The sequence below is a fragment of the Hemiscyllium ocellatum genome, chromosome 31, assembly GCF_020745735.1.
Source record: "Hemiscyllium ocellatum isolate sHemOce1 chromosome 31, sHemOce1.pat.X.cur, whole genome shotgun sequence".
NCBI lineage: Eukaryota > Metazoa > Chordata > Chondrichthyes > Orectolobiformes > Hemiscylliidae > Hemiscyllium > Hemiscyllium ocellatum.
The window spans coordinates 52,108,260-52,122,614 of NC_083431.1; the positions used below are offsets into that span (position 1 = coordinate 52,108,260).

General features: G+C 41.0%; 1 protein-coding gene across 2 annotated transcripts in view; it reads right to left on the bottom strand.

The window, feature by feature from the left end:
• The window catches only part of rabep1 (rabaptin, RAB GTPase binding effector protein 1), a 135,282-nt gene that overhangs the window by 70,855 nt on the left and 50,072 nt on the right, over positions 1-14,355 (bottom strand). Inside the window, exons 3-6 of one of the 2 annotated variants that reach the window (XM_060847962.1) lie at positions 10,204-10,407; positions 9,142-9,302; positions 8,744-8,863; positions 1,064-1,199 (exon numbers count right to left, since the gene is read on the bottom strand). In XM_060847962.1, coding sequence (XP_060703945.1) covers positions 1,064-1,199; positions 8,744-8,863; positions 9,142-9,302; positions 10,204-10,407 — 621 coding nt within the window. Of the gene's footprint in view, positions 1-1,063; positions 1,203-8,743; positions 8,864-9,141; positions 9,303-10,203; positions 10,408-14,355 lie in introns of both variants that reach the window. The other variant, XM_060847961.1, reaches the window with a different exon arrangement.

Genomic DNA, 14,355 nt, shown 5'->3' on the forward strand with positions numbered 1-14,355 from the left:
TCCTTAAGAATCCTTCTTCTGAAATTTAAAGTTTCTGGATTCAATATCAGTTACTAATATCATTCCTTTTTCTTTAACTCCATCTCAAGTCAACTAATCTAACAGTTACAGTGTTGAAGCACTAGACTTAAGATTCTAACTTAAAAAGAATGATATGGAATAAATTTCTATTACGAATAGAGAAAGGTCTTTACACAAAGGCTGAGACTAGCAATACCTTGAGGCTGTCTGGACAGGCTGAGTTTGTTTATTTTCTAAAGCAAGAGGTGATTTAATTGACGTTTATAAGACGCTGAATGGCCTTAACAAGGTGATTGTGGAAAGGATGCTTGCTCTTGTAGGTGAGAATTAAAGGAGACAAGTTTTAAACTTAGGGGTGTTTTAAAATTAGCTCTTTTAGGACAGATAGGAGTGATTGTTTTCTCTCAGAGAGCTGTTCAACTTTGGAACTCTCTGTCCCAAAGCAATTACAGTGTTATTGAACATTACCACGGCAATGACAAATGGATTATCATTCGGCAAAGGAATCAAATGTTAGCAGGACAGATGGGAATGTGGAATTCAGAACACACATAGATCAGCCATGATTTCATTAAATAGAGAGTAGGTTAGAAGGGTTGAATGTCATACTTCTGGGTCCTGATTAACATGCACATATGACTTGGGTCTGAAATGTCAACTGGTGTGCTTCTCAAAGCTAGCAGTTGGAGAAAGCATTAAACAAGGCCTATTGCCTTATTCTCTTATATCCCTGCAGATGAGTTATTTCAAGACAGCTTTATTATTATTACAAATTACAGGAGAGGATTGACAAAGTTTTGGGAATGGCTTAGTCCACGGTCAAATATTGGGATTTGATTGAATAAAGGGGGAGTCATTGGGGATGGAAGCATTATTCAAATAAATAAGAACTTCAAAATAAAATTACAGCTATGGAGAAGTGTTCTTTTGAATCCAGGAATTGCTTTCTCAAGTTTGATCCGAAGCTTTATTCTAATCCCAGGGACATGTTTTCCGTTTAACACCTTATAACTTAAAGTATTAGTTCTCTTCTTTCAATTACCTTCATGCAGTTCTTTACGCAGCTTCTCAGCATCTTCCTGCAGAACACTTTTCTGAGTGTTGAGGACAGCAACGTACATTTCCAGGTCTGTCCTACAGGACTTCTCAGTTTCTAGATAATGATTCAGCTCCTTAACCTGCTAAGCACATGGGGCATCTCAGTCTTTTTGTACAACAGTGACAACATTCATTTGGACATTCCTTTGTCATTTTTGAATGAGTTTAATTCTTTTCCATTTACCTGGTGAAACAAACCTCATTATTCTCACACTATTATAAAGTTTAATCTGCGTCACTGTATATTTCCCATCTATTTAAAACACACCTGTATATTTTGGAAAAAGTTCAAGTAAGGAACATTTTAGTTAAGTTTAAAACTGTTTTTAATTAATGTAATCTAATGTTATGAAGATACTTGCAAATCAACTTGAGGGGGTGGGGAGAAAAATAGAGACATGAAGCAGGGAATAATGAGCAGTGTGTGCAACAAAATCAACATTTCTCATTGAATAATGTGGCACAGAAAAAGGCCATTCAGTCCATTTACTTGTGCTCACTCTTTGAAAGTCCTTGCCACCCCTCTGTTCATTCCCTAGCTCAGCTATTATTCTCAAGCATCTGTCCCTTTTGAAAACTGCTGATTTAGATTTAGATTACTTACAGTATGGAAACAGGACCTTTGGCCCAACAAGTCCACACCAACCCTCCGAAGAGCAACCCACCCAGACCCAGTCCCCTGCATTTACCCCTTCACCTAACACTACAGGCAATTTAGCATGGCCAATTCACCTAACCTGCACATTTTTGGACTGTGGGAGGAAACCGGAGCACCCGGAGGAAACCCACGCAGCCATGGGGAGAATGCAGGTCTCTGGCACTGTGAGACAGCAGTGCTAACCACTGTGCCATCGTGCCACCCTTATGCTTCCATCATCCTTTTGGCAGTGAATTCAAATCATAAGAATTTGCTACATAAAGAATTATTGCTACCTCCTACTAGGTCTTCTGTGTCAACTGTAAGGAATGGAGGGAGGAACTCAAGAAAATTGCAATCACCATGGAACTCCAAGTTGTTGGAGGTGTGGACTGACAGGTTTCTGGGTAGAGGTTTATAAAATCATGAGGGGCATGGGTAGGGTAAATAGACAAAGTCTTTTCCCTGTGGTGGAGGAGTCCAGAACTAAAGGGCATAGGTATAAGATGAGGGAAAAAATTTAAAAGGGACCTAAAAGGTAACCTTTTCACGCAGAGTTGTGTGTGTATAGAATGAGCTACCAGAGGAAGTAGTGGAGGCTGGTACAATTACAACATTTAAAAGCCATTTGGAAGTGTATATGAATAGAAAAGGTTGAGAGGAATATGGGCCAAGTGCTGGCAAATGGGACTAGATTAGATTAGGATATCTTGTCGGCATGGACGAGTTGGACCAAAAGGTCTATTTCCCTGATGTACATCTCGATGAAGAATTATTAGATTAGATTAGATTACTTACAGTGTGGAAACAGGCCTTTCGGCCCAACAAGTCCACACCGACCCACCGAAGCGCAACCCACCCCTACATTTACCCCTTACCTAACACTATGGGCAATTTAGCATGGCCAATTCACCTAACCCGCACACCTTTTGGATTGTGGGAGGAAACCCACGCAGACACGGGGAGAACGTGCAAACTCCACACAGTCAGTCGCCTGAGTCGGGAATTGAACCCAGGTCTCAGGCGCTGTGAGGCAGCAGTGCTAACCACTGTGCCACCCTTAGGAAGTCTTAGGAAGATTGAAGATGCTAGTATTAAATAAGCTATGATAGAAAATAGAAAACTAGAAGATAATCAAACACAGTCAACATAAAATTCTGCAGACAGAATATTGGAAATTAAGGAGATTAGAAAGTAGGTCCTTGAGGAAATATCAGAAATACTCCCAGTACCACATGCTTGAGTAGAAATAGGAGGATAGGACAGATGAATGTGTGGCTGAGGAGTTGGCGCAGAGAGCAAGGATTCACATTTTTGGATCATTGGGATCTCTTCTGGTAGAAGTGACCTGTATAAGAAGAATGAGTTGCACCTTCATTGGAAGGGGACCAATATCCTTGTGGGGAGATTTGCTAGTGTGACTCAGGAGTCTTTAAATTATTAAGAAGAATGGGGATGGGTTGGGATAGGATGGGACCCACAGAGTTAGGTCTGAGGCTGGTAGAGAAGGGGGAGCAAGTTAAATAGTCATAGCAGGCAAGACCAAGGCAGAGAACAAGGAAAGACTGATAAATTAAACTGGATTTATTCCAGTGCAAGAGGCCTGACAGATAAGGCAAGTTAACTCAGGACATCGTTGGGAACATAGGACATGGCTATGACAGAAACGTGACTGAAGGAGGGGCAGGACTGACAGCTCTGTTTCAGAGTATAGATCTATAGGAAGAATTGAAAAAGGGGGCAAGAGAGGAGGGGATTGGCATTTTTGGTTCAGGATAATATTACCGCTGCACTTAGGGAAGATATTCCTGGGAGAACATCCAGTGAATTTACAGAGGAACCTCTATTATCCGAAGGCCACAGGCGGAAGTATTTCATTCAGTTAATTGAATGCCGGGTAACTTAATTTTTACATTAATTACTTAATTACCGAGATTGATAGATTCTGGTTGTCTCGAGGAATTAAGGGCTACGGGAGAACGCTGGTAAGTGGAGTTGAAATGTCCATCAGCCATGATTGAATGGCGGAGTGGACTCGATGGGCTGAATGGCCTTACTTCCACTCCTATGTCTTATGATCTTATTACAAGCTTTGGGACCTTGCAATCTTGCCAGATAATCCAAAATTCGGATAATTGAATGGCGGATAATTGAGGTTCCTCTGAATAAGAGTGGAACTGAAAAATAGGAAAGGGATGATCATCTCATTGAGATTATACAATAATCAGCAGGAAATTGAGAAGCAAATCTGTCAGGGGTGCTCAGATATCTAAGTATAATACGGTTGTAATGGTACGGGATTTTAACTTTCCAAACATTGACTGAGACTGCCACGGTGCTAAGGGCTCAGATGGAGAGGAATTTATTAAGTGTGCACAAAGAAAACTTTCGTTTTCTTATTCAGTACGTGGATGTATCTAGTAGAGAAGCAGCAAAACTTGACCTTGACTTGGGAAATAAGGTAGGGCAAGTGACTGAGGTGTGAGTGAAGGGGTACTCTAGGGCCAGTGATCATAATTCTATTAGTTTAAAATAGTTATGGAAAAGGGTAGACCTGATTGTAAAATTGAAGTTCTAAACTGGACTAAAGCTAATTTTGACTGTATTAGGCAAGAACTTTCAAAAATTGATTGGGAGAGGCTATTCATAGGTAAAGGGACATTTGGGAAGCAGGGGACTTCAAAAATGAGATAACAAGAGTCTAGAGACAATATGTTCCTGTTGGGTGTGAAAGGCAATGCTAATAGGAATAGGGAATGCTGTATGACGAGAGGCATTGAGGCTCTGGGCAAGAATGAGAAGGAGGCATATGTCACGTTCAGACTGCTAGGATCAACTGAATCCCTAGAAGAGTAACAGAGCAGTAGGAGTATACTCAAAAGGAAAATCAGGATTCTAGAAGGACGGCACGGTGGGTGTGTGTGTGCGTGTGCGTGTGCGTGTGCGTGTGGAGCTTGCACATTCTCCCCATGTCTGTGTAGATTTCCTCCGAGTGGTCCAGTTTCTTCCCACAGTACAAAGATGTGCTGGTTAGGTGAATTGGCTATGCTAAATTGCCCAAAGTGTTCGGTGTATTAGTCAGAGGGAAATGGGTCTGGGTGGGTTACTCTTTGGAGGGTCGGTGTGGTCTTGTTGTGCCAAAGGGCCTGTTTCTACACTGTAGGGAATCTAATGTAAAGGACAAAGCCGTAACTTGGGAGAGAATAGGGTCCCTTTAGGATCAACAAGGCTGCATATGCGTGGAACCACAGGAGATGTATTTCACGTCAGTATTTACTGTGGAGAAGGATATGGAAGCTAGAGAAGTCGGGCAAATAAATAGTGATATATTGAAAAGTGTCCATTTTACAGAAGAAGTGGTGATGGACATTTTAAAACACCTAAAGGTGGATAAATGCCCAAGACCTGAACAGGTGTATCCCAGAATATTTTAAAAAGCTAGGCAAGAGATTGCAGGCTACTTGCTAAGATAGTTAAAGTAACAGAGTCCTACAACACGGAGACAGGCCCTTTGGCCTAAACTGGTCCATGTCAATCAAAATGTCCGTCCACACTAACCCCATTTCCCTGCACTTGATCCATATCCTTCTAATCTTTTCCTTTCCATGTATTTGTCCAAATGCCTTTTAAATATTATTAATGTACCGCCACAGCCAGTTTTGCTGGCAGCTCATTCCATATGCGTACCACCCTCTGTGTAAAAAGTTGCCCCTCAGGTTCCCTTTTATTCTTTCCCCTCTAACCTTAAACTGATGCCCTCTAGTCCTCAATTCCCCAACCCTGTAAAAAAGATTGAGTGCATTCACCCTATCCATATCTCTCATGATCTTACACACTTCTAGAAGGTCTCCCCTCACTCTCCTACACTGTAAAGAAAAAGGTGCTAGCTTGTCCAACCTCGCCCTATAACTCAAACCATTGCGTCCAAGCAACATCCTTGCAAATTTTGTCTGCACTCTTTCCAGTTCAATAACACTCTTCCTATAACAAGGTGATCAAAACTGAACACAATACTCCAAGTGCAACCTCACCAATGTCCTGTGAAACTGCAACATAACTTCCCAACTTCTATACTTAATACCCTGACTGATGAAGGCCAGTATAGTGAGAAAAAGAACAGGAAATGACATCACTGACCCATGGAAATCTAAACACATAAATAGAAAACAGGTCATAGCACCAGTGCTTCACTGGAAGCTCACGGATGATGTTACATACTATGGAGATGAAACGTCTGAAAATGAACCTTCCAGCTCAGTGAATAAACTTACATTTAGAACCTCAAACTACGCGACAAACCTTTTCAAAACTCGCTAACATATATGGGCACAATATGCTAAAACTTGCCCAAAAATGGGTGTTGTATTTTGTAAGGTTAATAGAAGGGCCCTGGAGAGTGTTGCCAAACAAAGGGACCTAGGGGTGCAGATGCATAGTTTCATCAAAGTGGAATCATAAAAAGATAGGATGAAGATGACAATGTTTGGCATACTTTCCTTCATTGGTCAGTGCATTAAGTATAGGAGTTATGATATCATGTTGCGGATGTACAGAACATTGTGAAGATTAGAGTGGTGCTGGAAAAGCACAGCAGGTCAGGCAGTATCCGAGAAGCAGGAATATCGACATTTTGGGCAGGAGCCCTTCATCAGGAATGAAGGGCTGATGATGGGTTACTACTCGAAACATCGATTTTCCTGCTCCTTGGATGCTGCCTGACCTGCTGTGCTTTTCCAGCACCACTCTAATCTTGACTCTATTCTCCAGTATCTGCAGTCCTCACTTTCGCTCAGAACATTGGTTAGGCCACTTTTAGAATATTGCATTCAATTTTGGTCTCCCTGCTATAGGAAAGATGTTCTTTAACTTGAAAGGGTGGTGAAAAGACATACATGAATGTTGCTAGGAATTCAGAGGTTAAGCTATAGGGAGTGGCTGAATAAGGTGGGGCTTTTTTCCCTTGAGTGTTGGAGGTTGAGGAGTGACCTTATGAATGTTTATAAAATCATCAGGTGGCTTTTTTCCCAGAGTAGGGGAGTACAAAATTAGAGGGCATAGATTTAAGGTGAAAGGAGAAAGATTTAAAAGGGGCTTAAGGAGCAACTTTTTCCATGCAGAAGGTGGAACATGTATGGATTGAGCTGCCAGAAGAAGTGGTGGAGGTGAGTACAACTATAACATTTAAAAGGCACCTGGATCGGTACATGAATATGAAGGGTTTAGAGGGATAAGGGCCAAGTGTTGGAAAATGGGACTCGATCAGTTTAGGACATGGATGAGTTGAGCCAATGTGTCTTTTTCCATTCTGTATAACTTTATGACTGCATGGCTTTGTGAAAAGAAAATCATGTCTAAAGAATTTATTCGAGCTCTTTGAGGAAGTAGATGTGCAATGGATGAAGGACAACTGCTATATACACTGTGGAACGCAGAAGGCTTTTGGTAATGTGTGACATCAAGGATTATTGTGGAAAATAAGGGCTCATGGGACTAACATGTTGGTATGGAAAGATGATTGGCTGGCTAAAAGGTAGGCATAAATAATTTTACCAATTGGCAAGATCTAACAAGTAATGAGCCACAGGGATCAGTGCTGTGGCCTCAATGTTTTAGAATTTCTATAATGATCTGGACGAAGGTACTGAAGGTATCGCTGAGAGACACAGAGATCTCATTAACATTCCCACTAGGCTGTGCACACAAACACAGCTGCTCCAATCAGTTGCCATGCCGATCTCAGCAGTTCCAGAAGTCGCTACCTTAAAGGTCCGTGCAGTGGATAAGAAAACTAGAGGGAACATTGGAACTTGGTGTTCTGGGTCATGAAGCATTGAAGGTTAGTATGCATTTACAGCAAGCAATTAGGATAGTTAATAAAATGCTATTATTCATTCAAAGGAACTGAATACGAGAAAAGAAGGGCTATGCTTCAATTACACAGTGCATTAGTGAGACACTATCTGAACCCATAACTGTGTTGGTCCCCTTATTTAAACGAGGATGTAAATGCACTGGTAATAGTTCAGAGAATGCTCACAAGACTAATACCAAGGGTTGGGTTGGCTTTGAGGAAATGTTGGACAAGCTAAGCTTGTATCTGGAGTTGAGAAGAGTAAGAGGTGATTTGCTTGAAGCTTAGGAGATCTTGAGTAGTCTTAACAGGGTGTAGGTGGAAAAGACACTTACTCCTGTGGGAGAATCCAGAACTAGGAGTTACTGTTTACCGATAAAGAATCACCTTTTTAAAGGCAGAGATGAGGAGAACCTTTTCCCTACGAGTTGCCATATGTCCTTGGCAATGTTCTCCAATTGGCATCGGCATATTGATTGTGGTATTGTTTTCTGGTGCTGATGCATACAGGTCTCAGAAGTCTGCGCAGTCAGAAAGAAAGGACCACTGGTCCTTGTAACTCTCTTCCTCAAAAGCAGTGGTGCAAGTCTTTCAATATTATTAAGGTGGTGGATTCTTCACATGCAAGGAGGTGAAAGGTTATCAGAGTAGGCGAGAATATGGAGCAATTGGATCAGCCAAGATCTTATTGAATGGCGGAGCGGGCTTAAAGGGTTAAGTGGCCTACTCTTGCTCCTAATATATATACTTGCATATAATGCAAGCATGTACATACATACAATGGTTACTGACTCTCCTGTCAACGCAAACAACTTCTCCCTACACTCTGTCAAAACCTTTCCAATTGAACGTCTGTATTAAGTCTATACTTAATATTTCCTGCTGCCAAGAGAACCATCCCAGTTTCTCAAGTCTCTCCATATAACTTAAGTTCATCAACTCTGGGATTAATCGAGCAAGTCTATTCTACACCCTCTCCAATTGCATAAGCTTTGTTCCAAATTTGACTGTAAATAGCATCTTCTATGTTCAAAGTATATCACAAAGTTCTAAATAAATTTAAATAACTCTAAAGTATAGTCATTGTTATAAAGGTAAAACCAAGTATTTTGATTACACAGACTTTTACGACACACCTTTGAGGCTTCTAGTTCTTTGACCTTTTCCTCAGCTGTTGACAGCTTTTCTTTGAGAGCTGCTATCTCCTTCTCCATGGGCACTACCACTGACCGCAACTTCTCAGCATCTTCCTGAGCCTGTTCATGGAAATAAATTTATAATTATTGTGACTCTCTCTACTTCGAGAGCTAATAAATAGATAAATACACGGCCAAGGTTCCAATACGTACTTCAAATCACCCCCAACAAAATGTCACATGCAAATGTGTAACTGGCTTGGAAATAATTTAATCAAAACAAATTTTATACCAAATTATTGCCTTGCACAACTAAGACTGCTTTAGATTTTTCCCCATTCCACATTTCATGATCAACATCACTGATCATTTCAAGATTTACAGCTGAATATACTCACTTTCTTCATGTCATTTTCCAAGCTGTCCTCTTCATGTCTTTCAGACAATTGCCTCCTTAGGTCAGCTAACTCACGTTCCATTGCTTCCTTGTACTGCCCCCATTGAGTGCGTTCCTGCTCCAGCCGCTGATGAAATTGAATCTCATACTCTCTCACTGTCTCTGCAGCAGACATAGAACACAGATCAAAAGGCATCTCTTACAAACTTACCCAGCTTTACTCCTAGTTCAACAAGAAACACCAAGAAGCAGAATCGAATGGTTTCAGTCAGATAACTCAAATATAGAAGTTGTTACTATTTAATCCGGTGGCAAAAATGAACAGCCTATAATTATTGAAATCACCCAAACCACAGCCAATTGATAGGAACAGAGGGACTAAGTCATGACTCAGTGAGACCAAGATTGCACTTGGAGTGATGGGGTGTAGAAGGCCAGCGAGGACAAGTAGTGTTTGTGAAGCAGAGATTTGATAGCCTATTTGGTCTCAAAGAGATTCAAGATTAACTCATATAACGATGCAATTATAAAATCACAACCAAAAGAGTTAGCAGTATCATGGAAACTTATGGGAGTGTCAATCAGGGTCCATTTGTTAGCAATTGCCTAATAAACTACCCTCTGAAAATGGCCTGCCAAGTGTCAACTGCATTTCTGTGGATATGAAGTTTCAGAATAATATTCAGTCAAAGTTGTCACAAATAATGGGTGGAATGTAGGAGGTGATCAGCATGTATAGCTATAATAAAAGAAAGAACTGCAAATGCTGGTGATCCGAGACAAATAAAAACAGAAATTGCTGGAGAAACTCAGCGGGTCTGGCAGGATATGTGGACAGAAAACAGGCTTAAAACTGAGTTCCATGAGTTTTCTTAAGAAGTTCTGAAAGAGGATCACTGGATTCACTCTGTTTTCTCTCTATAGATGCTGCCAGGCCTGCTGAGTTTCTCTTGCAACTACTGTTTTTGTTTGTTTCAGCCCAGATAGCTTCCTGCTTCAGCGAGTGAGTTCAGAGAGAAAAGGAAACACAATCTAAATCGGAGAAAGGAATTTTATTCATTACCTTTCATTATAGCCTGCATTGAAGCAACCTCTTCTTGCCACTGCTTCTTTACGTCATTGATTGCTTCCTGCTTGGTGGTCTCGGAAACTGTAGCTACAGCTTTAATGTTCTCCATGTCAGCCGTTGCCTCCATGAGTTGGACTTGCAGCCGAGTAACATCACCTTCTGCTGACTGTAACGCAACATTCTGCCGCTTCAACTCCTCTAAACAAGCCAAGATTAATTTTCAGTGTTGACATTAAAACTTTGGATTAAAAAGTCTCCATAATACTCAACAAGTTTGCAAGGACATATGAAAAGAAACTCAATCCAATTTGTGGGCTGCCAGAATTCTGCTGTTTCATAGGCAGCACTTGGGTTCATTCGTAACAATGGTGATGTAATCATAAACAGCTTACCTTCCAGGTATCCAGGTAACCCTTCTAGAGCAATAACAATACTAGTGCAGATAAGTCCATATCAAATGCAAGCACACAATTCCAAAGTACTAATAATTATTCTTGATCAAAGTTAAGCTTTATACAAAGGCTGTGAAGTATAACAAAAGAAGCTCTTAGAAATTAAATCTCAAACATTAAAAGGAAAACAAAGTTTAGATTTTATGACCAAGGCTTTCAAAAAACTTTTTTTTAAAAACTGACTGATAGACAAAAAAGAGAGTTTAGAGGACCTGGCAGAACTAAAACTGAGCATCAATGCGCAGGTTATCAGTGAGTAAATGCTACTTGGTAGCTTTTTCGACGACGCTGTCCATCACTTTAATCAAAATTGAGTGTAGAATAATGGGCAGTAATTGGCCAAGTTGAATTGCCATGCTTATGTGTCCAGGATGTACCTGGGAAACTGTCCACATTACCCAGCAAATACTAGTTGTGTGGCTGAACTATAACACAGGAGCTGTGGATACGTCTGCCTTCAGTATTATCGCTGGAATGTTCTCAGGGTCCATGGCTTTTTCAGTAACTAATGTCTTCAGCTGTGTCGCCATATCATGTGGAGTGTTTGAAATTTCCTGAAGGTTGATATTGGGGCCTCAAAAGGAGCAGAAATGGATTGTCTTTCGCAATCATGTGCTGGGCTCCTCTGTCATTTAGGATGGGGATATTTGTAGGGCCCCTTACTCCAGTGAGATGTTTTATTGGCCATTGCCATTCATGGACTGGATGTGGCAGAGTGTAGATCTGATCCACTGGATGTAGGGTCACTTAGCACTGTCTATTGCATGTTATTTGCACTGCTTGGCATGCAAGTTACAAGTACAGTCATGAAAATATGCATCTACTAGAACTGGTATGTGAAGGAAGAGGACAAAGGGAAGGGAGATGGTGTTTAGATGGTAATCTGCAGGATTCTATGCCCATCTCTGATCCGATACCATGAGATTTCATGGGGTCTGGAATCAATGTTGACGATTCCCAAAGCAACCTCCTTCTGACTAGATACCAGACACTTCAGTGGTGGTGTCAGGGGCACTGTCTATAAGGTATAAGTCCATGGTAATGACTGTCAAGTTCTTGCATGACTAGTCTGTGGGACATCTCTCCCAATTTTGGCACGAGTCCCTGTTTGGCACTAAGGAGGACTTCGTTGAACCAAAAAAGGTTTGACATTGTCATTTGCGGTTCCTTTTTCAATCCAGGTGGTACATCCTGTTTCATTCCTTTTATCAGACTTTACAGCAATTAGGTACAACTGAGTAGCTTGGTAGGCCGTTTCAGAGATCATTCAAGACTCAATGACATTGTTCTGGATCTGGAGTCACATGTAGGCCAAGTAAAGTCAGCAAAATGTCTTTCTCTAAAGAGCGTTAGTGAAACAGATGAGTTTTCACAACTATCAAAAGTAGTTTCATGGAATTGGACTAACTTTTAATTCATATTTGTTAAGTAATTACAAATTTCACTCTGTATATTTAACCATGTTTCCAGAACATTAGTCTGGGTTTCTGGATTACTCATCCAGTGACAATACTATTACAGCAATACAGTCATATATCCACAATGCCAAGTAATGCCAGTGTTGTAATTGTAGAAGGGTTTGGCTAGTTCCGCCACACATTTGTCAGGCCCTATATTTCTTGACAGCATATGCAGTGAATCAAATCACTGGAGACTGGGACTGTGATGTGGGGATCTCAGGAGGCCTTCATTCACCCACTTGACACGTCTATTGAAGATGGTTTCATGTACTTCAGCCTTGTACCTTACACTGATGCCCATGTTCCCCCATCATTGAAGGTGAGGATATTTCTGGAGTCACTTCCTCATGTTGGTTGTTAATTGTCCATCACTCTCATAAACGTGAAAGTTAGGTGCAGATACAGCACACTCAGCCCCTTGAGCCTGCACTGCCATTCAAGTAGTTCTTGGTTGCCTTTCACTTCCTATAAATAATCTAACTCTGCTCTATACAAACAATTAGACTGGTAAGACTGCACACAGAAGGTGGCACAGTGGCTGACTGGGTAGCACTGCTTGTCTCACAGCGCCCAGGCTACTGTCTGTGCAGAGTTTGCAAATTCTTCCCGTGTATGCATGGATTTCCTCCAGACGCTCCAGTTTCCTCTCACAATCTAAAGATGTGCGTGTTAGGTGGATTGGTCATGCTGAAAGCCCATTGTGTCCAGGGATGTGCAGATTAGCCACTGGAGATGAAGAGTTGCAGGAAATGGATGAGGGATAGATCTGGGTCAGATGGTCTTCGGAGAGTTGGTGTGTACTTGATGGGCCAAAAGGCCGGTTCCACACTGTAGGGATTCTACGATTTATGCAGAGCTTTGCAAGTAATCCCGAAAATACAATTAGACGTCATAATTCTTCTCGGCATTTAGTATTATCTTCATGGCTACTTTCTGTTGGCTATCGCTCACTGTCACTTGCAAGTCAAACAATTGTTGTTCTTATCCCATCCCGAAGAACCAAGTACACAAAGCTGGCTGAATTTCCAGCACAGTCCGGAGAGCAATTATTTATCTTTGAATTATTATCACTAAACGAGAACAACAGCTTGTGGGACTTTGCTGAATGTGAATTGGTCGTTTTCCCTATATTATGGCAGTACCCATATTTCAAAGTACTGATCAGGTGTTGAAATACTTTGATCCATTCTGATGTTGTAAACATGATATATAAATGAAAGTTTCTTGTTTTCTTTAATGATCAATCGGTCCATCCTAGATTTGAGATAATTGTAACGTGGATACAAAAAGGCAAGTGGTTTCAGGGTTGAACTCATCTCTGCAGATCAGTGAACTGCAGTGTAGGGGTCAGAGAGTTGAGGGTGTAGGGGTAGCTGGTGGTGCTGATTGGTGTCGACTGCTTGCCAAATTTATTCCAATGAGGGCAGAGGATCATCCCTGTATCTTTCTCTTTAAACATGTAACCACAAATTTATGCCAGTTATCAGACACTATCAAATTCAGGCCTCTCACTTTCCAGAAAAATATAAGACGACCTGGTTGCCAAGGCAGGGCAACAGGGAATGAAAACAGGATAACGTAGAGTGGGTAGAAGGGGGAAAAAAGACATTAAAAGGGGTTTTAAATATTTCTCTCCTACTTTTCACATAACTCTCAGAATATTTTCCAAGACTTTTACTTATGCTTCTCCTTCCATTTAAGGAGGGATGAGATTCAAAATACAGGGTCTCCAAGTTAAGACTATTGCAGCAATACAGTCGTATATCCACAACGCCAAGTAATGCCAGTGTTGTAATTGTACTAGGATTTGGCTAGTTCCACCACACATTTGTCAGGCCCTATATTTCTTGATAGCATGTGCGGTGAATCAAATCAGCTGGAAACTGGGACTGTGATGTGGGGATCTCAGGAGGAAATTGTTCTTCAGAAGATTGTTGGCCCTTGGATTTCTCTTCTCCAGTGAACTATGGAGAGTGGGTCATTGAATATATTCAAGGTGGAGTTAGGTAGATTTTGGACTGATCAGGAAATGGAAGATTATGACAGGATTAGGAAAGTGAGAGGGCAGAATGGCCTACTCTATTCCTATTTCTTATTAATTTTTTAATGCATTTGTCACTGATATATATATGTGGGTCTTCATTGAAACATCAAAAGGAATATCAAATTTGTTCAGACAATTGTCTTCAAACATTCATAATCACTTCACGCACTACCACAGCATCATTGCAACT